At 38.1% G+C, this 26,337-nt stretch overlaps 1 protein-coding gene across 2 annotated transcripts in view; it reads left to right on the top strand.

Moving 5' to 3' along the window:
• Nucleotides 1–26,337, top strand: part of plxna2 (plexin A2) — a 222,327-nt gene that overhangs the window by 105,411 nt on the left and 90,579 nt on the right. For both annotated transcript variants that reach the window (XM_039652640.2, XM_039652638.2), the window contains exon 5: nt 25,375–25,475. In XM_039652640.2, coding sequence (XP_039508574.2) covers nt 25,375–25,475 — 101 coding nt within the window. The remainder of the gene's footprint in view (nt 1–25,374; nt 25,476–26,337) is intronic.

Below are 26,337 nucleotides of genomic sequence, written 5' to 3'. Positions count from 1 at the left end.
TCAGATTGAATGTTACATTTCTCCAAATAGGGATAGTGTAATTTTATAAGTAGCTTGAATATGGTGAAAAAAAAAATCCACTGTATACATTAGTGACATTTTAGTTATTTAGAATTTAATTTGATGTACTGTATATCATCAACTTTTTTTTAGGATAAAATAAGTGCTTGGAAATAGATTTTCAGTGTTTTGTTGTCCGATTGTCGTTTATTAACAACTCATTAGTGGCAAACGACTCACACACACACACAAAAAAAAAAATTATAAAAAATATATCTAATAAAAAAATGTATTAGATATTCAGAGATTTGTTTGAATGATGTAGATGCGCATTTGCTGAATGTTGAAGGTAAATGAGAAAGTATTTTAGGCTGATTGTTTGCCTTTTCTGTTACAAATAATATAGAAGCAAACGCTTTACTTTTTCACATACCATTTACTTTGACAGAACTGGGGGCTTCAGAACTGGTAATCTAATAAAGTATTAGATATGACTGACTGAGATCGTAAACTAATGAAGACGAAAGAATCAACTGATCAGGCGCTGCGTTCTCTTCTCAGGTGCTCAGCGCCGCCCGTCAAAATAAAAGTCCCGCTTCCAACGTATCGGCCAATCAGAAAAACTTATCGGCTCATGCCGATATTTTAAAAATGCCAAATATCGGCATATTTATACTACTAGTGATGATGTAATTGCTTGTAGATTGCGTGTAAAGGACTTCTCAGCCTGCGCCCTCTAGAGTTTCATGACTGAACCACCGTAAAACTTCAAATAATAGCCGAGTCCCAAATAGACGCCTGTCTCTTTTAGACGCCTGGTGTGGCTGCAGGTTTGAGTAAATAAAGGCCTGTCTCAAATAGAGGACGGGTCTATTTTTCTTACTTTCGGGTAGTATTTAATCTTGTAAAAGCTGTCAGATTGTCCGCTTTTTGTTGGCCGTCAAAGCCTTTTTTGATCGGTGAGCGATGTAGAATAGAAATGCTGCGCACCGTGATGTGCGCTTGCAACTTATATATTAAAAATAGCCTTGTCTAACAGTCGAATATCACGTGAAAAAATGATGTTCTTACAATGTTAAAACAAGCAAAGTAGTTTTGAAGTGTTTTGGCTTACCTTAAAGTTGTTAATGCTTGATACCACGTCGCTTGGATATATTTTTCAGGTAACGTCAGTTAGGGTGGCGCGTCATGACGTCATATCACGTGATCGACAGTACACTTAAAAATATTAAATATAAAAAGGTGGATTAACTCAGCAAGAGATTTTAACTGTAGTGACCTCAGTCTTTATAAGCTAGTAGTACCGTTCGGGCTTACATTTGAAGTTTTATGGTATACATACATACATATAAAAGTGATATTGCCCAATTTTATTAACATTTCTATTTTGCGAAGCCTACATTTATGCAAATAGTCAAACGTCAACTAAGTGAAATTCTGTCTGCGCAGATAGTGCCCTCAGGAAACCATATCTAGCCTGTGATTTACGCCTGGTGCCTTTTTCGAGTCTCTTGTTTGTCTTTGTTTGGTTTGAACTGGCCATCATCCTGCATGCAGATTGAGTTGGCTGAAAGCCACTGGTGTCTCTGTGTCTGTGTGTGTGGCGTTCTGTAAATGTGTGCGCATGTGTCTGGATGTCAGCGTTTGGGTGACTGTAGCATGGTTAGGGGGATGGGGGTATATACGATGAAAGGGCTAACAGGAAATCAACAGAGCAGAGGATGTGATTAATGAGAACAAAGCAGCATTAATATTCACTTAACCGAAGTGTGTGCGCACGCACAGCTCCTGATTCTGACACACAATGCACAGGAAAAGACCCGGAGCCTGGAATTCTGTTTTGCTGTTTTTCCGTTATTGACCAGCTCAGCTAACAATGAGCTAAACTGAGGAATTGTGCCCAAAGTTCAAGCAAAATTGCCAATAAAAAGTGCCTTCTCAGCCTCAGATGCCCCCTAGCATTGCCTTGACCCCTGGTCACCCTGTGAAAGTGCAGCTGCTCTTGCTAAAAAATGGGAACAAGGAGAGTGTCTTGACCAGCGACCTCTTTTCTCCCATCTATCCACCAATCACTGTCATTCATGCTGCCCTGGACAAAGACTTAGATTAACTGTAGCTGCCATGGTAATTGACGAGGAAGAATGAAAATGTTCTTTTTTGAAGCATAAAGAATGAGAAATGAGATCCATTGTATTCATGAGAAATTGGACCAGTCCAGTTTATCCATTATTGCGTATGTATCTGTTTACATCACAATAGGTTAAGGCAACAGCTATCATGAACAGGACTTTTACATTATTTATTATTCTGATCAGGATGGTTTTAATTGAATTATTTATTTAAATTAACATGTAATGGTAAATGGAACATACTAAAACATTTCAAACATCACAAAGATATATAAATACATTTGAATGCATTAACAAATATGAATTAACAATAAACAACAGCGCAAATTGTATTTTTATTAAATTATTTCACTGTTCACTTCAATTCACAAAATTCAATAACCATTGTGTATGAAATATGCTATATAAATTAACCTGGCCTATAACATTAGTCAAACTGTAAAAATCCTGTTGTTTATTGTTAGTTCACGATATCTAATGCATTAGCTAATGCTAACAAATTAAACCTCGTCACTAAACGACTAGTTTATGAATTTACAAAGTATTATTGTTAGTTCATGATATCTAATGCATTAATGCTAACAAATGAAGCATCTTTGTTGCTTGTTACTAAAAAACTAGTTTATGAAATTAACTTGCTGTTTGTTTGTGTGTATATATATTTACATATTTTAGTTCAAATGTAATACATATATTTTGGTTTGGGGTCAGATGCAATATCCACGTCATGAAATGCATGCTTGTGTTTTGATGAACATGGACAATGCTAGTCTGTGACGCATGATAGCAAAAGATCATTGATGCCACACAGAGGGCTGCTTGACATCTGCAGGCCATTAAATGAACAGTGATGTGTCAATCATTATTTTTAATTAGCAATTCAATCTTGCAAGATACCATCTTGCTAGCACAATGACAGGATTGATTGATACAATATTGTCTGTTATCAAAAATTTTTAGGGGGTCACTGCTGCGCGATAGAAAGTACAGGTCGGGGGAATCAATTCCAATGATAAGGTACGCGTTTAAGTGTCAACGTGACTGCTTCACTTGCTATTGACAGAGGGACAGATCAGGATAAATGCCCCTGTCGATACGTCCCGCGTCCAGCGTTATTGATGAAGCCATTTAGCCGACTCTTTCTCTGAAAGCCGGTTCCAATCTAACACTCTCTCCAGACACCAGGAGGCTTTATGCCTGAACGCCGCCTATATTGCGGTCTCAGGGTCAGCGGCTGACCTGGTGTTGTGTATCAAACTGCCAGGGTCACCCTAAAGGTCAATTGTATATGGTCACCATTGCTATTCACCCTTACAGATACGCCGAATGAACCCTCAACGTGGAGCCAAACACATGAAATGCATCCCTCCTCTTGCATTCATGCATTGCTAATTGACTTAGGCGAGGATTTGCACTAATCAAGTTTGCTGCACAAGAACCATTGGCCAGTCCTAACCTCATTATTTGATAGCAAAACTCTTGTCGGCCCCAATCAAGTGTTTAATTAAAATACGCATCGGCTTCAAGGTGCTTTCTCTTGCCCTCCGTCCCTCCGTGTTTCCACCCTCGATGGAAGCTGCCGCGCTGTCAATAAATAATTTGGCGAACTACAGTAGCAGCGGCTGTTGTTCAGCTGAGAATTTGGACCTTGAGGTGAAAGTTCTTTGTTTTTTGTTGGTAAACAGCCCCATGTCGCCCTCTGACCCATCAGGCTAGTCCTAGATTTAGTACAGCGAGCGAAGATAAGCCAGTGTCATGCTGGTTGTTTTTAAGAGTGGAGGCAGGCGCTATCGGCACTCTGTACCTGCTGAATGCTTGTCTCACAAGCCTCTAAGGGGCTTTCAGTGCGGTGTTGATTTAATAGTCTCAAATGAGGTGGTGTATATCTGAGATCTGCTTGCGTGGCTTGTTTTGGGGCGGTTGATGCCTTGTTAAGAGAGCGGCGGCTCTGTGGGGGCGCAGCGTAACGCGGCTAGTAAGCAGAACCGTGGTTGAGGTAAGAGGGTGCATTCGGCTTTGCAATCTTTCTGTTGTGCATCAATCTCGAGTCGGACCACCCAATGAGAGATATCGATAGCATAAAACGGCTTGACAAGCATTAGCGGTGATGAGTGGCTAAACGCATTCCCCGCTGTTTTGTGAAAAACGTCCAAAAAGAGTGCTGGAAAAGTTCAGATGATCTATGAAAGAGCAACCTCAGCGATCGAATGAGATTAAAGCAACAAATGTATCAGTTTGAAGTGCTTGGATGTCAGAGGTGTATCATTTATTTCTGTTTGTTCTGAGGCGGAAGATAATGAGACATAAGATACTTCTGTGATGTAAGGAAGGAGTTTGTTTTGTCTTTATCTCTATAGGAACATTCTGTTCTGTTTGTCTTTCATATTCATGTATCAACTTTGGCTCAGATAATCCTCCTTAGGAGAGCTAAAACCGACTCAAATGAAACACAAGACATTCTCAGATATTGGAATTTGTTTGTGACGAGCATAGGAAATCCCTTTCTTACTAGATGTTTCATGTTTCGTTGAAGTATCAAATGTCTGAAGACAGTAGATGCTTACATCGCTCGGATGTTTTTGTATCAAAGCTCTGGAAACTTTGAGATTCTCAAAAACGTTATGCTAATGGATCAACTTGGTCTCAAATATTTCTATTAAAACTTTTAAAGAGTAATGAAACATTTCTGAGAATCACAATCAAGTCTCCAGAGCTCTGAAACTTCTGAGCAAAAACTCAAGAAAGAGATTGCATGGTTGTCACACTAACTTCTCAGTTTAAATTGTTTCTCAGAATCATCTCATTTCTCATTTGTGTCTGATCTTTATTTCCCTTAAGGTGATTTATGATAATCTGAGGCAAAGTTGATACTTAAATTATGACAATTGTAATCTCCAGATATTTAACTTTTGAGCAATTTATTTTCCCAGAGATTAAAGCAAGAGAGACATCTCACACTAAATTCTCAGTTTGAACTATCTGTATATTCTATTTTTTTTTTTTCAAAGTTTGAGAAGCATCTGAGACATAGGATTGGGTGGTACCGCCCAAAATGACATACTTTTACAAGTGTGTACTTATCTTAAAAACTATTCAGGATAGAGAGATAAGTGATAACATGGCTTGTATACACACTGTCAAAGACCAATAAAATCAATGTTATTTGGCAGATTCACGAGCAACAACCAATGGAAAAATTGCCGATGGAGAAATATTTTTCTTACCCAATCAGGGGAAGGTTACCATGACGTATTCTAGCAAATCGGAGGACTCAGCCTTGCAAGGGGTTGTACTATATAGTAAGGGATATGACGCGTCGAGTGGTGGAGACGACAGAAAGCGAACGGATGCGCCGAGTATAAACAAGGCTTTACGGAGCGAAAGCGCGCTGAGATTTATGTGAGAGAGAGACCGAAGAATTATAATATATATATATATATATATATATATACACACATACATACAATTATAGAATTATTTATTATTTTAGCACTTTTATGATGGCAAGCAGTAAACGATTTACGGTGGAACAGGCTCTGGAACAATTACTGGAGAGTGACGAGGAGAAAGCATTGCTTAGAAAATTCTAAGCATTCCTAAGAAAAAACGCCTGGGACTCTTTGTATATAAAATTCGATTTTTCATTGTTCTTTACACATTTTATTTCACAATTGCACGACTTTCAAGCAAAGGCTTTGACAAATATATTTTTTGTTCAAAAACTGTTAACTATTGTTGTGTGATGTGTGATTTTCAGAAATAAATGACAAAAATCGAATTTTCATTTTGAAATTATCTAGTATATTGTATATTTTTCACTCATACTTCCTTTATTAACACATTACATGCATGCTTATGTTAGCTTAGGGTATTCTGAATCCATAGACACCAAACACATATGTCATAGTGTTCCATCTTCATTACATATAGTTTATAAGCCTAAATGTAAAAATAGAGAAAACTGACCAAAACGGGCTTATTCCACAGAGGGTTAAATGAAGCATTTCTGAGAAGAACAATCAAGTCTACAGATCTTTAAAATAGAAACTTCTCAACATTTTCCTAGAAATTAAAGCAAGACAAGAGAGATATCTCCCATGCTTCTCAAACCAAATTCTCAATTTTGACTGTCAATCATATCCCAGAAGTACATGACATATACTATGGTTCTGTTTGTATTTCTCTAAAGGATTCTTGGGGGAAATATCTTTTTTTCCCTTAAGGCACTGAAATGAACACTTACAAGCAACTGCACTGTTGTCGCAGCGATCAGACTTGAGGATAGCAAGATAATACCATCTGCAATTAAAATGTTCTAGCATATCAACAGTCATTCGAGCTGTCAGCACACGACTGCATAATGCCGTAGCTTTTGTGCGTGCCCCACCACACCAAGAGGTCTCCCTGACATCCGTCACATCACTAATAATGCCGCTTCAGTCTCCTAATTGCAGGCTTTAATTGTAATAATCATTTACAAGCCTAATTAAACAAAAAAGGAGTCTCATGGAGAAGTGACTTCCAGTTCAAGTAATCAGGCTCAGTTCTGTCAAGAAACTCTGCTAGCATATTATCATTAGCGCTAGCTGTCTAATTGACGAAGGCAGTGCCGTGTGACTCGCTCTGTCTTTTTCTCTCTCTGTCTAAGAAATGACTTTTCTATATACAAAATTTCAGGCACAACAACATTGGTTAATGCTTTTAGAGTAAATTTTGTTCTTACATGTACAGTACTTATTTCGGATTTTACTCAAGGTCACTGAAGCAAGGTATAGTTGGTGTGTTTGGTTACGCACTTCATTCCACCAGGCGTTTGTTTTTCTTCTTATTTATTTGAATCCAAAATAAGTGATCAACAAAATATCGATTGAAATTAAGATATCAATTATGCAAAGTGAAATACTACAAACAAACTTATGAAGTGGTCAAAAATCGTCTCTTGCCATTTTGCCATTCAATAAATTTCCACGCCCTTTATGACGTATTCAATTTTCTATATTTTCTCTCTTAATTAACAGATTGAATTAAACCAAGACATAACCAAATAATATTATTATGGTGTGACAAAAATATGAAACCAAATACATTTTCTTAAATTGCTACAATGTTATCAGCCCCTAATTGTTGTCTTAAAATCAATTACAACAACAACAACATTATTTTAGAAGATGGTAAATATATTTATGACTGATTTCTGTATATCCCTCTTTGTTAGCATTTCAAGTATATATATATATATATATAAGTCCATTATTACTTAGCCAAAATACGTTTTATCATGATAGCCAACACATTTATTATCCTCACAAAGAGAAATTTAGCTAAAGATATATATATATATATATATATATATATATATATATATATATATATATATAATATGTTTGTTAGTATTTTGGCTATCTAATAATGGACTTGTTATGTTGCAGAGGCTATTGACTTCACCATTTCCTTGTCTCTTTCAAAACAGGTTCTTTGTATTTCCGTCCTCATTTGGCTTGATCTGGTGTCTGGCAGCGATTCCGAGATACTTCTCATTAATCGAGTCCAAGCTTTTTAAAGCCTTGGCTTCAGAGATACCGGAATAACAAAACCCCTGTCCTTCTTTTATCGATTACATCTGCCCAAATTTGAGTGGAGTCTCAGGCTGTGCCAGCCCATAATGTGTGTGCGTGCTTCCAGACAGATCCTGTCAATGTATCCCTGCTGAATGTCACAGTGGGCCCAGCACTCCTCCTTTTGTTTTGTGGCGAGAGGCTGTAAACGAAGCCCCCTGTAGATCGAGCGCATCCCCTCCTGAGCACCTCTGCAGGTTTTGCTGCCGGTCCTGGCCGGGTCTGGGGTGAAACCCACCCCTGCTTGCCATCCCACCAACAAGGGCGCTGCCAGAGCTGCATATGCTCTTTGTCTGGGTTGCTAATGGCTCAGATGCAGTTGTAAACAACCTGCATGACGTGAGGTGATTGTTTTTTCTGGGTTTCTCAGCGGTAGTGGCAGGTTCTGCCTTTTCGGGGTACCGCATGTGTCAGAAGAGCAGCTCTGATGTCTGTCCTAACGCGGCGTAGCCGGCCAACAGTGAAAAGAATCAATCTAGCAGCTCTGCATCTGTCCTCCTGTGAAGATCATTTTGCGAGAGCTGTCAGCACTAGTAGCCGCACTGATGGAGGCATCTTGCACACTTCATGTTTGTGTCATTTACTCTTGAGGAACACACTCTGAGACGCACGCCCGGTCTCTAATGTCAGGACAAACCTTTGATATGTTAATAATACTCATATGGTCTTTGACTCACTTAATAAGGCCGGGTTTCGCATTGTCAGGTTTCCCCATCTCCGCTCCATGACCTGCTCTCTAGAGTTAGATGTGTACGTTATTGACAGAAGCACTGTCTTCAATTATATCCGTTCAGAGAGTGTGATGCACCGTGAATTACCATCAGGGTGATAATACTAATGCAGCGAGCGTACGCCGAGCGGGTGATGGATGTCAGTCTCGAGTGGTGCGCTGGCACAATGCTGACAGAACTCAACAGGGAGCGAGAGGCACACTGGTGGGCGATAGATGCCAGAGACAGTGATGAATGTTGGGAAGGAAATTTCATAAAGGATTGAATGAAGATTGCCCTGGACCTGTAAGGATTTTTGAGACTATTGAAGTATTACTTTTGTGGCAGGTGCGCACCAAACACATGGCGGGTAGTAACAACCATTTATTATTCAAATTTTACATTTCGATTTATATACATCATAATTGTTGTCATTAACAATACTAATTATTATAAAAATATGTATTTATTTATTAATAATAATAAATTTTCAATAAATAAAATGAATGTATATATTACATATTATTTTTATTAGGATTATGATGACGATTGTTTAGCATGTATATTATTTGTAGTAACTTTAATTACAAAGTTACTTGTTCATATTTTTTCTTGTTCTAAACATAAAACTAACATAATTTAGCAAGGTATATGTTGAACACAGGAAACAAAAACAACTAAACAGGGCAAATTAATGGGAAAGCACAATTTCATAAAAGTGCTAATGGGAGTGAAAAGTTTTTGCGTGTGATTTACCAACAATGTGCACATTATAGAACACAGATTCAACCGGATCATTTCCATAATGATCAACGTAATCTACTGAGAGCAACGCAAATTGGAGTCAGGTTTAAGACATGCTTTTTTGGGGCTTTAAATAATGACGTAAATACCAGTAAACTGACTTGCGAAAACCTTAGTAATTTGCGTTTCATGATTCATTTATATTGTCTTCTCCCATAAATTGTGTGTCTGAAATGGAAACTCCTACATATACATGCAATAAAGTCAGACGCAAAAATAATTGTGCACAAGCTGTTAGTAAATCTGGACCTTTAAATCTTGCACTATTTTCTAATAAAATGTACTTTTTTGTGTGTGATTGAAAAATACACTGTAAAAAATATTTTCATGATTTGTAATCACAACATTATTGCTTTTGTCAAATCAACTTAAATAATTTATGTAGTTCAGATAACATAATATTTTAAGTTTCTGATGATTAAATCAATCTCCTTCATTGTATCAACCATATCAACTATAAATATTTAAGGCAGCCAGGTTCCTTTATTTTTTAAATTGTTAAACCAACAATATTTTTTTTACAGTGTAGGGAATAAGTAAGTATTTTTAATGAACATTTTTACATTTAGTTTGAATATTCAGTGGCATTTTTGATGGGCCCCAAAACAATTGAATGAAATTTGTCTCTAAAGTTTGTTTTGATGGAACAGGCTTAGCAAATGGCAGGCCACTAACACAAGGAAACCGTGTTCTAAAACCATAAGGTAAAGAAATACGTTTTGTATTAGCTATAAGCCAGAAGCTTACGCCGATTGGTGCAGATCCATCCAGTCAAATAAAAAATGTGCCACATTTGCCTCTCACTATGCTGGCTGGATGTATGAAATGAGACCCAAAGACAGCCACGGCTCATTACCGGAATATTTTCATGACTTTCTCTCTTCGACATCTTCGCAGAAGGGTACTGTCAGAGCGGCTGGATTAAATGAGGCGAATTGAACCGCGTGTGTTTTCCTTCACGTTTTTCTACAAAGTGAAGGCCCATTATTTCTTGCCGTGGTGTTTTAGGGTTCCTTTGCTAGAGCTCATCTACCTCCTCCTTGGCTGTCCTAGAGGAGGGAAAAAAATTGGGACATGTCTCTATCATACAACCGCCTCATGATCTGTTGAGTGAATCGGAGTATGGGGCATCAGTTGAGTCTGCAAAATTGGTTTTTCACAGGTCCGCAGTGGGATCGCGGCTGAATGGAAGATTCTTGTTTATGATATGACTGGTACCAGACTGGGCCACCTGAGCCATCATGGTGTTTTCCCCCCTTCTCCCCCAAACCTGACCAGCCGATCACGCTGAGCATACGCCTGCAGAGCAGCCAAGAGAGCAGTGGGGTGAATCCAAACCCGCCATCTGTACATACACACGCATGCAGCACACAAACACTCACGCTTTTTTTTTTTTTTTTTTGGGGGGGGGGGGGGGCTGGCAGACAAAGAGCCATGGAAAGGGGTATAAACCACAATACACAGTTTGTGCTGAAATCAAGTGTGGAATTTTGATGGCTTTTGTCTTCGGCTAACAAAAGAAGCCCTCATGCAGTCACACTGTGACACTCTCTAATTTCACATAATCAAACCTGGATTATTATGCAGCCCCCGGGTCAGAGCGACCCACTGTCTGGCTGCTTTCTTGAAATCAATAAGGCTCCTATCATCTCCCCTGCTGCTATACACCACTGCTTGAACGTGTGTGTGTGTGTGTGTGTGTGTGAGGGAGACGACCCTCAGCCTGTTGCTCTGAGCTTTGACAGCTGAATTATTCACCCCTCACTCAGACAGTAGCTCAGCTTCTGCCTGCTGTCAGTTCGAACTGAATGATCAGTTTAGAGACCGTGGGACTGGTGCTCTGAGATTTAATAGTACCCACTGTTGTGTTTTATTAAAACCTCTCCATCTTTGTTCTACACAATCAATGGGAATCGCATCAACGAAATTACTGGTGGCTATATTAGATAACGTGTTTGATTCCTAAAGTATTGTTTTGTGTCTGAATGTGGTGTTACAGATGGAGGAGGGTAATGACATTTATAGGTCTCATCAGTTAGCTTATCTGACAGTTGGGTTTTGACCAGGACCATGAGCGAATGCCCCCTACCTAGAGAAAGTTCAAGACCGGTTCCCGCCTGGCACATTGTTGAGGGGGTGTCAGGGGCTAATTGACAGGCTGACGGACAGACAGGTTACAGGGCTTTACCGGCGTCCCCCAGAGGGGGCTCCAGGCCCTCCCGACAGCTGCGCCCGGGCGCTGCGCTCCACGAAGAGGCGAACGTAGGCCGCCTGTGCACCTTCCTCTCATTAGTGTCACAGTATGCGGATACTACTGTTGTCAGGTGAGGCGGTGTGGATCACTATTTTGTCAGCTCTGACAGAGATTTTGTACATCTGTGCGAGTCATGGTGGAATAATGTGGCAAACACACACACACACACACACGCGGCCCCACTCCTCACCGGCCCCGTTGAGAGGATTTCAGTCATACATTATTGATGTACTCCCTCTTTATCGACTGGCTGCAGTTTCCAGCTCCGTATCTCAGGTCCAGTCTACCTCTCTATTACTCCACTCCTCCTTTGTCTCTCTCGCTGTCTGTCTCGCTAACCCTTTTACAGCCCGCGTGCATTTCCCGTAAACTCTACCCCAGTTCACTGAAAGTGCGTTCGTATTTTGTGTGCTATCTGAATTTTAGCAAAATATGAAATGCATCAAATGGGATAATTCAACCCAAAATGAAATTGTCATCATTTACTCATTCTTGCGTTGTAGAAACCTGTGACTTTCTTCTGTGGGATGAAACCATGTTTTGTTTTTTCTTTCTTTTTGCATAAATTGAAAGTGTTGTTTTTGACCCAATTGACTAACTGCGTAAACAAAAACTCGGGGTTCTCAAGTCTCACGCATTGGCCGTGAGACGCACGCATTTCGACCGGTTCACACGCTCACACGCCACACTGTGTATTTCTCACGCTGAAAAGGCAATGCCAACCAAGTTGTCCTGGCTGAAAGCTTTCTAACGTTGTATACGAGGCGCAGGCAAACAAAGTGAAGTTTCCTGCCGCCAGCGCGTATCTCCGCCAGATTGCGTTCGTTACTAGGCAACATATATGCGCGCTGCGTGCACCACTGATCTATACATGACATGTCATTCAGTAACGCGAACACACGGAAATGGACGGAACATCCTCGGCCACCGTACGTTCGTTACTAGGTAACCAACAACATCGCGCGAACACATGTGTCGTGATGGAGAAGAAGGTAAGTTGGAAGAAGCTCGTCCAACATTTTTGGGCTAGAACATTTAATATGTAGCCCATCGTACATTATTATTGATGCAGTCAAAAACTCTACAACTACTTTGTAACCAGGCTCAGTTTGGCTATCTTACGTTATCTGAAACTAAGAGAAGTGTTAGTGGGTATGGAAAGGAATGAAGATTTACTGATTTTATTTTGAATTATATTATACTGTAATATTAATAGTCTTTCTAGTTACATTAAGGATGTATTACAGCAGATTGCTCTGGGTAATATTTAATCATTGTCATAATGTTGCATTTGTATTTTTCAAAGATGTCAGGAAAAAAGCAGAAAGATACTTTGTCATTTTGGGCACCAAAGGGTAAGCCCCCTAAAAAGGTTGCCAGATTAGAGGAGGAGACAGTGGAAGAGGTGGTGCACTCTAATCTGTCCATTTGTTCTCAATGTCCCACCACGCAATAAATCATTCGTCTAGATAGAAGACACATTCAAAAATCAAAATGCAATTTTTAAAGATTTGTTTGAAACTGTTTGGAGCAATTTGTTATATTTTTTGGTTAGCTATATTTGTAATACTGCATTAAAGAGTATTTGATGTGATGAATTGCTCTGTCATTTATCAGATTTACTAATTGTTATAATTTTAATTTGTTCTGGTTACTTATGAACAATGGGTAAAATTGGGGGCGGGGATGGGTGGGGCGGGGCTTCATTATGGCTCCTCCCCTAACCGCATGTGATCTCACTCCAAGCTTTTGCTCAAACTTGAGAACCCTGAACTCTTTAAAATATTATTGTATTTTGTAGTATTTTTAACAACATAAGGGTGGATAAATGATGACAGAATGTTCATTTTTGGATGAACTATCCCTTTAATAATAGTGTTTTGTCTTTATAAATTGTTTTGTGTAAATTGCAAGTTGACTGAAGTAAGCTAAATGCTAACCAGCTAACCATCATAAAATGAAAGTGTTGTTTTTGACCCAATTGACTTTCACTGCGTAAACAAAAACTATTCCAAATATTATTGTATGTTGTAGTCATACAGATTTTCAACAACATAAGGGTGGATAAATGATGACAGAATGTTCATTTTTGGGTGAACTATCCCTTTAATAAAAGTGTTTTTTCTTTATAAATTGTTTTGTGTGAAGTTGACTGAAGTAAGCTAAATGCTAACCAGCTAAACCTTTAGCATTTTAGTCATGGTTATTTAGTTAAAGAGTGTGTTATATGAGTAGTAAAGCTGTCTAAATCATATTTTGAGATCTGTGACGTTGCTCCACTGTGAGACCCGTGTGTCGGCTTTCCGATGTGCATTCACAGTAGGAACACGTCCCTCAGAGAAGTTGTGTCTGTACGTTGAATGAGATTTAACATGGTAGAGGCTTGCAGAAGCTTTTTATAGCAGACTTGCATAGCCCCTCTGGTCCTAAAGCGTCGAGATGTTTCAGTCGAGCTAAATCTACACGTTCAGGCCAAATCCGTTACACAAATAGCTCTGATGGGAAAGAAACGGTTCGCTGAGGAGGCTCAAAGCTCTGTTCAAACACGGAGGTTAAGAGCCTTCACATTTCATCTAAAACACAATCAGACAGGATGCATCACTCCGAAATAACCATTGATTTTTGGCTAACAACTCTCTAATGCTTTTTGAAATCCGCCATGTTCCGGAAATAGTCTAAAGCTAAGCTAATACTAATACTGTTGCTGTGTAATATTGTTAGCTAGCTAGCTGGGAGGTTATCTCATTTTGATTTATGTGTATTATTCTGTCGGACAGTAAAAAGTCCATATGACATTTAAGTTCTGAGTGGAGAGGGATTTCAAAGGTCACCCCATGAGCACACATGCTGCGCTTTTGCCTTTTAATATAGTTCCTAATCAGTTGTGCTATTCTGCTGCATCTATATTTTAACCGTAAAACATGTTTCTTACATTTTCTGATGAAAATGTTACTGCCTGTCCACGCAGAACTCGCAGCCATGATGCTAGATTGCTTTGACTGCGAGTTAGCGCTTTGCTATGCTAATCTGAAGGATTCTTAGCATGTTGCTAAGGCTAATATGAGTGATTGCTTGCTAAAAGTAAAAATCCCCTTCATTGTCTCCATAGGAGGCTTGATTTTAAACTATAACTTCTAAACCTTTAAAGACAGACCCATAATGAGGTTGATAATTGATGGGATATAATATTGTTGAAGCAATCAGCCTGCATTATTTTCACTTATTTTTTTAAATAATCACGTTCAACAGCAGAATTCCTGATGAAAAACTCCATAACCCATAATTATGCAAACAAATATCCACTAATCATTAGAATTGCGTCAAGCTAATCACACCAAAAAAAAAAATCAGTTCTCGATGAGTACCTAAAATATAAATAAATTTGTCTTTAAAAATCATTAGCTTTATATTTATCCATTGTTTTTATTTAGATTGTCGCTCACAGTATGGTATTGTAATTATTTACCATCAAGTACAGTCTTGTACTTGTGTTTTTGTATGATTTTCAGTTAACTCTAATCTTGTGATTTACCTTGTAGCTGGTTGGTGTCTAACACTCAAGGACTTTAAAATCCATATGTGAAAAAATACTTCTGAAAATAAGATTGCTGAAAAACTGTGGGCGCTTTGACACTCGATTTAGGAAAGCTCTGGTAGCTACCTAGATATGACTTAGTTAGCTCATATGTTAGCTTAGCTAGTAGAGTATACTGCTAGCAAAGCAAACATTTAGGTTGACTTAGAAAAGTAATAGAAGCCTATACATCTCTTTGGTAAACATTAAAAGTTAAGTTACATTATGATTCTCATTCATCAACACTAAATGTGAGCAGTGATAATAGAGATGCTTGCTTTAGCCAGTGTCTTCATGTACTTTGATAAACTTATCTAGTCTCACTCGCTCGCTCACTCTATCACTCTATCATGTCATCTTTCTCCTACAGAACGTTGGAGTCTTGCTGAGAGGCCTCTTCGCGCAAAACAAGAATGCTTTGATTGAGTTTTCAACCCCCCCCCCCCCCCACACACACACACATGCGTCCGTGAGTGTTAGTGAGATGTCAGTGAAAAGGGCTGGAAGAGTTGTGCAAACAAAGCAATTGCACATGTGTGTGTGTAGTAACTTACACTTCACACGTGTGAGTGTTTCATTGCGCTGCAGTTCGAGTGGGTTTTCTGATTATATAATACGGCTGAAAAGCGACTGCCGTTGGGACGAATTGTGTGTCTGGCAGGTTTGGTTGGTTAGCATGACCCTGTTAGCCCCCATGTGCTCAATGTGGCTGAAAATAGCCTCTTTCTTCACTGATTAGTGTGTTTATCTGTGCAGATGTGTGTGTTGGTTGGTATCTCTGCTGGGATTAGAGGGGTCAGACTCCACAGAGACATTGCACAGGACGGATACGAGTCAGTCAATCTGTGCCCTCAGCTTTGCCAAGCATGAATTCATGTGTGTTTGACTTGATTTTGTGTAAATTGAGTGTGTAACTCTAAAAAGACCCCATGAAGAAATCAAAATTTAAGTTAATAGCTTTTATAACATGTTGGTTAGCTTTGAAACTTGCTATATGCTAGTGCAACGCTAAACATTGATAACATTAAGGTAACGCTTCCTTTTACAGTCCAGTTACCCATGTAAATACTATGTACTTATTTTATTAAGTACAATTACTGGGTAATAACTAGTACTAACCCTGAACCTATCCCTAAACCTACCCCTGTTCCATGTACTTACCTTATATTATCCAGTACTTTCTAGGTAAGTACACTGTAAGTACTGTACCAAAATGAATATAATTCCCTTTAAGTCTCTTAAGGTCCAAAATACCGTTGCTGCTCAAGAAACATTTATTATTAATGTTGAAAACAATGCTGCTATTATTACTATTACTATTATTATTAATATTTGTGCAGAATTTGTTTTCCGGGAATCTTTGATGAATAGAAAGTTCAAAAGAACAGCAGAATTTGCAATAGAAATCTTTTGTAACATTTTAATCGTCTTACTTTTGATCAGTTTCATGAATCTTTATAAAGTTTTCATGTATTTAAAAAAATTGTTCTGCCTGTAGAATTGTATTTTTAAAAAATACATATTTACACATTCCAAGTCCTCTACAGAGGAACAGAGCAAAAACATTGATGATGTCATCCTGCTCCACAGAAGTCTCGCTCAAATATCCTGTTTTAAAAGTAAATATGTCAATATAAAAATAAAACGTTGAAGCTTTTCAAGGTCTTTAATTAATTATGGAAGTGTTTATGTTAATTTCCCTGTGCGTATTTAAGGAATATGTATGATTTATGTGCGTAGGCGGATAATGAATCACACATACACACATGAACGTGCTGTTTTTCTCTGATTTTTCCACGAGCGCGATGGATTTATGTGTCAGTGAGATTATTGCACTGTGTGTGTGTGTGTGTGTGTGTGTCAGAGGGGACATGATCGATGGATCTCATTGCTGTGGGTGCAGTGCTCAGTATCTCACATTAAAAATGAATGTGTGTGTGGCAGCGTGTCCCAGAGGTACCAGCTGTTTACGGACCACTCCAGGAAAGGGGTAGGGGGTCAAAGCCTGGACTGATCTCTATGGCAACCGTGATGTGGATTTCATGAACCTTTTGAGTGTGCATGTGTTTGTATATGAACATCTGGATACAGCATTTGTACATGAGAGGCTTCTGGATTTCTTTAATTTCAGCTCAGATGGAAAGCCCACCTTTCTCAGACCTTCTGTTCTGTACTGCACACAGAATGATGAGCTTTCATACAAAAAAGGAGTCGGTGTGGATGTGTAGGTTTTAATCAGTCTGTGTTTATTTTGATTAAATCATGGCTGCAGAAATGAGGCTTTTGTATTGAGAGATATTCATTTCATGCCTTGCCTTGCCTTGTCATTCGATGTTTACGCTACAGTTTAAAAGTTTGCGGTTGGTAATATTTTTATGTTATCCTAGGCTAAGTAAAAATACAGTAAAAGATAAAGTACAAAAGACATGTCCTGACAACAATAAACACTTTCTCTCTTGTTTTTAAGTTCCAAGACATTTTTGATCTGCCTTTAATCCAAAATCCATTGGAATTTAACATCATGCCAAAGTCACTCACTATGCATATTTTTCAGACAGTTTTATTCCTTCCTTTCTTGGCCAGAACAAGCTGTAATGTTGATCAGACTTTTCTGTATGCTGATAATCAAGTCTGGCTAAACAAGAACAGGATTTCCTTTCCCGTCAGTTCACCCTCATATACTTTCAGTCTCATTCTAACCCCTCTCTACATTCTTCTCTACATGTTTCTACTCTTAATCATTTACCTCAGACACTTCATCTCTTTCATTCTGTATCACTCTCTCCATTCGTCAGACAGGTGCATGTGACAGCGAGGGTGTTCTGAGGACTATGGAAAAGAGAACTGATGAACTAATAGCTCATACTGTCCCAAGCACAGGTCTAAGATCAGCCGTCGGGTTGTAATTATAGCGTTTGGGGTCTGGATTACAGCAGCTGAGGTTCTTTAGAGGTTACCAGCTTGACTTGGAAGAGTGTTGTTTTTGAATAAGACAAGAATTCGGTGCCAACTGTCTTCTTTTCTTCTAAATGTCTTGTCTCCAGGCGATTCTTGGCCAGCTTTAGAGCGAGTGGAAAATATCGTATTGAAGCCAGATAGAGATTAGCAGATAGCATCCTGGAAGCATTTTAAGCTGTGGAAGAATTACCGAGCTCAAGAGGAAATTAGGAGTTGGCGCAGACCCTGTCCTACCATGAGTTTGGGCTGAACCCAAAATTCCTCACTAATCTAACTACAGTTGTCTTTTAAGCCAATTGGCTGTTAGTAATACTTTACGTTCACAAGTGCAAGTGGAGATTAATGGCGTTTGCGGTGCATTCAAATATTTTTTTCGAGGATCTTGTTTTAAGGTTGTGAGACCACTTCTTTGAAAGTTTTATTTCTTTTTTAGAATGTTCTCTTCTTTTGGCATCATTTTTTGGATTGCATGCGCCACTTAGTAAAATAGCCAAAAGACGTACAGATACACGTACATAAGTTAAATGCTGTAAACTCATCATTTTCCCATATATACACTCTAAAAAATGCTGGGTTGTTTTAACGCAAATTTGGGTCAAATATGGACAGACCCAAATGTTGGGTTTTTAACATTTTTAACCCAACATTTGGGTTGAAACAACCCAGCCTTTTTTAGAGTGTATAATTATTTTCATAATCTTTTGCAATTTTAAGTTTATATATGTATATATAAATATTAGTGCTGAGCAAGGATTTACCGCGATTAATCGCATCCAAAATAAAAGTTTGTATTTACATAATATATGTGTGTGTAGTGTGTATACTTATTTTGTATAAGTACACACACATGCATGTATATATTTTAGACATATTTGCATGCATATATATATATATAGATACATAATTTATATTAAATATAAATATTAATATTTTATATACTAATCGCACATTTTTCCTACATACATGCATGTGTGTGAATTTTTATATACAAAATAATTATACACACTACACACACATATATTATGTAAACAAAAACTTTTATTTTGGATGTGATTAATCGCGATTAATTGGTGCCCAGCCCTAATATATATATATATATATATATATATATATATATGAAGAGTTCAGATGCAAAAGCATCTAAATGCCATTTGAAATTTTCTTCTTTAATGATGATTTTTGTCGAACTTGTATATTTAAGTTCAGTAATTTCACTTAAATAACAATTAATAGGTAATTATCATTGCCATTTAAGTGAAATCACTGAACTTAAATATACAAGCTTGACAAAAATCATCATTAAAGAAGAAAATTTCAAATGGCATTTACAGGCTTTTGCATCTGAACTCTTCATATATATATATAAATATATATAACAGCAGATAATAAATGGCAGCATTAGTGACCGCTGGGCATATATTCCTATGCAGAAACCGTGTTTGCAAATATTTACAATTGCCAACAGGTCAATTGCAAGTAAACACCCAGAAACTGAAGCTTAAAATAAACACCACCTCATGTTTGAGGTCAACTTGCACACCTTTTAAAAATAATCAGAGAAAGAAAAGGCAATTTGAATATTTGATGTCGGTAAGTACCTTTTATAGAATGAACTTTATGTTGCGTGATAACTGTAAACAGCCAATTTGCTAAAAGACTATTTAACACCACAGTAAAATAGTTATTAATGAATTTTTTGAACATTGCTGCCTTTTATCATTTTGCTGTTGCCACGGCTTGCATCATGCCTACCAACATCCCTTCACTGTGGTCAATTCGCTGTAACGTATGATCTTGTGTAATACTTAATATTTTGTTCTGTTGCAAACTAATTAAAGTGAAAATTTATCCAAATGAATACCACGTTTTTATGTTCTGTGGTTAAACTCAAGTTTTAATGAGAAAACATTCAAACGCAAACACACACACAATCACAAGCTCCTCGCAGTGGGAGAACAGGCTTCATTGTGCGTCCCACTGTGTTGACTGACTAAAGCATGTGCTGGTCAACAGCTGCTCCAGTGGCCTGCCCGCTACCCCCATAACACCTTTATCCCTCTCACTCTTTCTGTCTGAAAGTCTCACTGTCTCCATCTTCTCCTTTGACGTGGTCCTGCCAAGTGTGCAGACGAGGACGCGCACCTGCGGCAGCTGTGTCACTCTGCAGTTCAGCTGTCCCATTTCTGATCCCTCCGTCAGCATTTGACACTGCTGCAGATCTTCCTTGCGTGGCTGGCATCACTAGGACTATTGTTCATACTAGGGTTACCGGGATTGTTCACTTACAAAATGAAAATCCTGTCATAATTTACTCATGTTGTTCCAAACATGTTGTTCTTTTTTTCTGTAGAACACAAAAGAAGATATTTTGAAATAATAATAATTGGTCTATACAGTAAAGTTCAATGTGGTCCAATCAATTTGAGGCTAGGATTCTTGGCATGTTGTGTCTGTTTGTGCTACAAGACAGAAAAAATATGTTAAATTTATTTTTTTATTTTTCCCAGAGGTTCATGAATTGTATCTATTTTAGATTGGATATGCCATTTCTAGGGTATGGGGTTAAAAACAATGTTTAAAATGTATATAGCCTGTATAACATATACAATACAGGTCAAAAGTTTGGAAACATTACTATTTTTACGTATGTATTTGAAAGAAGTTTCTTATACTCACCATTGTTGCATTATTTTGATCAAAAATACAGAAAAAAAAAACTGATTTCTATTTTAAATAAATGCTGTTCTTTTTTATTTTTACATTTTATCAATGAATCCTGACAAAATTATCACAGGTTATTAAAAAAAAAAAAAATACTGCACAACCGTTTCCAAAATTAAAAAATTGCATATCAGAATGATCTGAAATATATTAAAATAGCCATTATTTTAAATTTTAATCGTATTTCATTTTATTTTAAAATAATTTTTTAAACTAAAACCACTGTTTTAAATTTTAATCGTATTTTATTTTGCAATATTACTGGTTTCTTTTTAGATTTTTAGACTTAGATTTTTGTCTGATAAAACTGGTGAAAAAATCCCATAGACTTACACTGAAGTAGGAACCCAAGCCATATCCAGGGGGCAGAATATCAGAGACTTGGTGGTGGGCTCTTTTAAATACTTAAAAATATCCCAAATGCCCTAGCAACCACGCAGAGCACCTTAGCAACTGCATAGTAATGCCCTGGCAGCTATTCAAAATCGCATTGTGGAGGGTTTGTACTTCTTACATATTTATTCATACAATACAAACACTTTTTGTATCTCAGTCAGTGTTGCTCCAGAAAAGGCATTTGGTGACCATTGGACACAAGACAGCATCATCTGGTCTCTGTGAGTCGAATGTTGGTCTGGCTCTAAGTCAGTGTTGTGTAACATTGAGACTTATTGCCCGTGTTGAACCAGCGTCGTATGGCCGCTGTTGCTTTGTGAGCGGAGCCCCTGGTGGGATTGTTTGTCGTCAGGCTGGGCGGCAGCGCTGATGTGCTGAACTCATTACTTTTGACCACCTGTTTGTCCTGGGGCAATGAGTGAGTGAAAAATAAAGAGAAATGAGGGAGGGGGAGCTGGGTGAAAATGAAAAAGGGAAAAGGACGGATCCTTGTGGGACACCTCTCGGTTTTTGCCATGAAGTCACACCGTATGTATACACACAACTGTGCACGTGTGTGATCACAGCCATGTGTCGGTGGAAACAATGCTGGTAGCGGGAGGTTGAATGAGTGTCTTTGTTGTGGAGCTGCGTGTCGCAGGGACAGGTGGATGGCCACCCCCTTCAGACCCCACCGCTCACACATTAATGACATTTAACCACGGCTATACAGCGCACACACACACTCAGCGGGAACCCTGCATGTTTCTCCACCCCTCTAACTAAACACACACTGTGTGCCCACTCATCCATCTTAAAACTGTCTCTCACTTCATCCTACCCTTTGACCCCATCACGAATGTCAGAAAAAAGAAAACACAAGGACTAACCGTCGAAAAGCTTGATGCTGTGCCCAAATTCTCTTATTCGTCAAACAAATTTTTGTTTGGGTTTAGAAATAATGTATGAAGTTGAGGCTTTGGTTTGCACCACACCTGACTACATAAAACCATCCATTCTTTTCAGTCAGATATGGAAAGAAAAAATGCTATTCGTCCCAAAATCCTCAGTGATTTCACACTCTCCTGTCCTGTTTGTGTGTGTTAATAGGATGCAGGTGCACCCTAAAAAAAATCCCCTCAGTGACGAGGGACGGACATCACAGACTCCAGCGCTGGCAATGAAAGCAAATGCCTGAAAATACATCAGTAGATAAAAGAGATATTACAGGCACAGGCACAAATCACAGAGCTGTGGCCCGGTCATCACAGCGACGCTATCCCAGCATGCCAAGTGGGCAGCAGAAGGCTGTGTGAGTGCAGTGGAGAGGGGCATTGTGGGTCATCAGGCAAAGCAAAGCAAAGCTTGAGTCTGTTGTAGTGGGCATGTGTGAGTGTGTATCTGGTTAGCACTCATCTCTGCGGTATTACGGGTGTGTTTGATTGTCTAGGTGTGTGTGTGTGTGTGTGTGTGAGAGAGCAAATGTTTGCCAGAGACACGCTGCTTTTTGGGTTTTGAGAAATGAAACTTTGTTGTATTTGTGTATACAGTATGTGTCTTCATTTGTGAAACAATTTATAATTGTTTGATTATCGTCGGTGTATGAATGAGTGTGTGAATGGGTGAATGTGAGGCAATATGTAAAGCGCTTTGGTGGCCGTTGGGTCTGTGAAAGCGCTATATAAATGCAGGCCATTTACCATAATTAAACTAAATATTTATTTTTAATGTTTCAAAGAAAGTTTAAATATATATATATATATATATATATATATATATATTATTTTAAACAACATTTTAAACAATTTTTGTTGTTTTAATACATTATTATATATATATATATATATATATATATATATATATATATATATATTTTTATGCAGAAATATTTCAGTTAGGGTTAGCATTTTGATATGTGTCACCATTCAGTTCAGTTTAGAACGTTTTCGTGGACTTTGAGTGTGTTTTCATACTTTGTTTAGATTTCCCGCCACTCGTTAGTTTCTATGGTTACTGTCATCAGTTAGTTGGGTTCAGCTGTGTCTAGTTTATCTCCTTGTTATGTTTAGTATGTCACATTGTAACCTGAGTTCCCTGTCCCGTCACCGCTATGCCTACACTCTAAAAAATGCTGGGTTGTTTTAACCCAATTTTGGGTCAAATATGGACAAACCCGAAATGTTGGGTTAAAAATGTAATGTAAAAATTTAACCCAACGGCTGGGTTAGTCCATATTTGACCCAAAGTTGGGTTAAAACAACCCAGCATTTTTTAGAGTGTACATGTGTGTATATTTGCCCTTGGCTGCTTGGATTATATTAAGTAAACTCTGTGTCTGAATCTTCATCTTATACGTATCCTGACTGCACACATCCGTCAAAGTATGGGTATGAGTTAGTCTATAGTATTTATAATTAGTTCTATTTAAAGACAGAAGTCTATAAATATCCTCATTTAGATAGCAACTGTATAGATTTTTGTTGTGAATCAATTTTTAGCAGTTTACACAGTGTTACAATGAACATTATGTATATAGATCTTAAAGTACATATTTCCTCCTGTATGTTTGAGCAGGTGTGTGTGTGTGTGTGTATTCTTGTTTAAAGGAGTAGTTGACTTTAAAAAAAAAAAAAACGTCATCCAAGATGTCCATGTCTTTCTTTCTTCAGTCGAAAAGAAATAAAGGTTTTTGATGAAAACATTCCAGCATTTTTCTCCATATAATGGACTTCAATGGGAACCAAACGGTTCAAGGAACAAGTGTATCAAAATTAACAAATCTTTTTCCGAGTCAAATTGTTCATTTCGTTTGTTGAATGAACCAAATGACTCGAAAAAGATTAGTTCATTTTGATAAACGAGTTTGAACAGGAGAGTCACGAACGTGCATCACAGAACAGAGCAAGGCGACCATTTGAGCTTACAAAACTTAAACTTTGTTTTTGTTTTTTAAATGAGTGATCGTTTCGCTTGATAAGACCCTTATTCGTCGTCTGGAATCGCTTAAAGCCCTTTGAACAGTGTGCAGTTTGCACTGAAACTGTCTTTTTGACCTTGAACCGTTTGGTTCCCAATGAAGTCCATTATATGGAGAAAAATCCTGGAATGTTTTCATCAAAAACCTTAATTTCTTTTTTCCACTGAAGAAATAATGACATGGATATCTTGGTTGACATGGGGGTGAGTAAATTATCAGCAATTTTTTTTTTTAAAAAAGTGAATGCCCACACAAACACAGTAAAATGTGCACATTTTTAAACAATTTCTAGGAAAACCGCTTATAAATCATGCCATTTCTATGATAGGTAGGTTTAGGTGTAGGGTAAGGGATTTAAATATTGCACAGTTTAAAACCATTACGTCTTTCTAAAGTCTACGTTAGATATAAAAAACTAATTTGTGTGTGTGTTCGTGTTCATATACCTAGTTGAACAGATGCACTGGGCGACACAGAGGAGCAGTGTGTCGATGGTATTCCTCTTAGTTGCAGTAGCAGCTGTTTGTGTCCTGTTTCCTCTGTTCTGTTCGCATAAACACACACGCACTCAGTACAGGTTTTACCAACAAACGCAATCGTGTTTGTCTTTGACTTGTGCATTTCAAAGGAAACACATGTATACATTAACACCCAGACGTTCTTGTCCATATATACAACTGTCACCGACATGAAAACACAAATGCGATCTCACTTTCATCTCGCAGGGAGATGAAATGGAGATCAAATAGAAACCCTGAGGCATTAATGACCTATTATCTCAATTTTAAGTCATCTGCTTCTTGGAAGAAATAGACCTTGTGGTTCAAATGTTTGATAGCAAAATTTGCAATAAAACATTGTTAATCCCGTTAAGAACTGAAATATTTCTCATTTTCTTCCAGGACCATTTTATCTTGGCAACATAATTTAACTTGCCTATTTTTATTGCTCCTAAAGACTTATAGTAGAAACATCTGAGAGATGTTAATACAAGAGCAATATCTGAGCAACCAAATGTTCCTCTGGGAGCAAATGTGGTGATGGTTTCCTGCTGTTCACATTAATCTGGATTCTTCTCTTTCCTGCTTCACTTTTCCCTCAAAAAATTTCAAAATAAAATGGGTCGAGAATTGATGACGATGACGTCAAATGTTACCTCAATATCATATATCAATCGAATGGACTGATAGAGCTTGTATTGAATGAATATCCTCCGTTTGTTCTTTCTTTTAAAACCGTATTTTCTTTGTTGTATAGGTCACACGGGTGCTGATCGAGTCGTGTGAGCAGTACGGCACATGCGGAGAGTGTTTGAGCTCAGGAGATCCTCACTGTGGCTGGTGTGTGCTGCATAACATGTAAGTTCCCGCTTTATATTTTGTGGTTAAGCAATGCGTTTTGTGTATTTGAAGACTAAAATCTCCATAACTCATGAAATACATTCTGAAAAGTCTAGGACAGATCACAGGGATCATTCTTATATGGCACAGAGGTTGTTTGCCCTCTGGTGGTGGACTAGTGCAACTGCATCCAGATGTGTATATCTCTCAATGTAGAATCCTCTCAGATGCTTTTAAACGTTGTATTGAGTGTTGCTAGAACAGCACAGAGTTCGTCATCTTTTAGTGGTTTTGTGCTGTTGCGTAAACCCTCCGCCGCCATCATTACCGTAATGGCGGGCGCACCTCCCTTGGGAAAGTGCACTTAAAGTAATTTACATGACTCCCGACAGGACAGGGACAAATAATTGGCGAAGCGAGTGGTATTTGTGCCTCTCCATTCAGCATGGGGCTGTTTTTTTTTTTTTTTTTTCGTCGCAGCGTGCCGTCAGCACGGCAGGATTACATTCCTCCATCAGTCCTCTGGGGCTTTCTGCTGTATTAAAGCTCATGTCACACAGACACTATTCGAATCTCAAACATACCATGCTGTGTTGTGCAGACAAGCTTATGTAGTTATTAATTCACCGGCAAAAACTACTGAAAGTATCATGCTACTGTAACTGTACCTCGGCATTATTTTGAAATTAACTAGTTTTAAAGGTGTCACAACCTGGATTTTTTTTTATTATTTTAATATGTTCTTTTGAGGTTCACTTATTGTAGGCTAAATTAAATTTTTTGCTTAAAAAACAATTATAAATGGGAAAAAACGTACTTGATCCACGACTTTAAAACTAAACCATCTTGTTCCTGATGCTCGTATTCCTCTGAAGTCTCT

The sequence above is a fragment of the Pimephales promelas genome, chromosome 20 (genome assembly GCF_988280905.1).
Source record: "Pimephales promelas chromosome 20, fPimPro1.hap1.1, whole genome shotgun sequence".
Taxonomy (NCBI): Eukaryota; Metazoa; Chordata; class Actinopteri; order Cypriniformes; family Leuciscidae; genus Pimephales; species Pimephales promelas.
The sequence above is the reverse complement of the archived record's forward strand: the minus strand, read 5'-3'. Positions and strand labels throughout refer to the sequence as shown.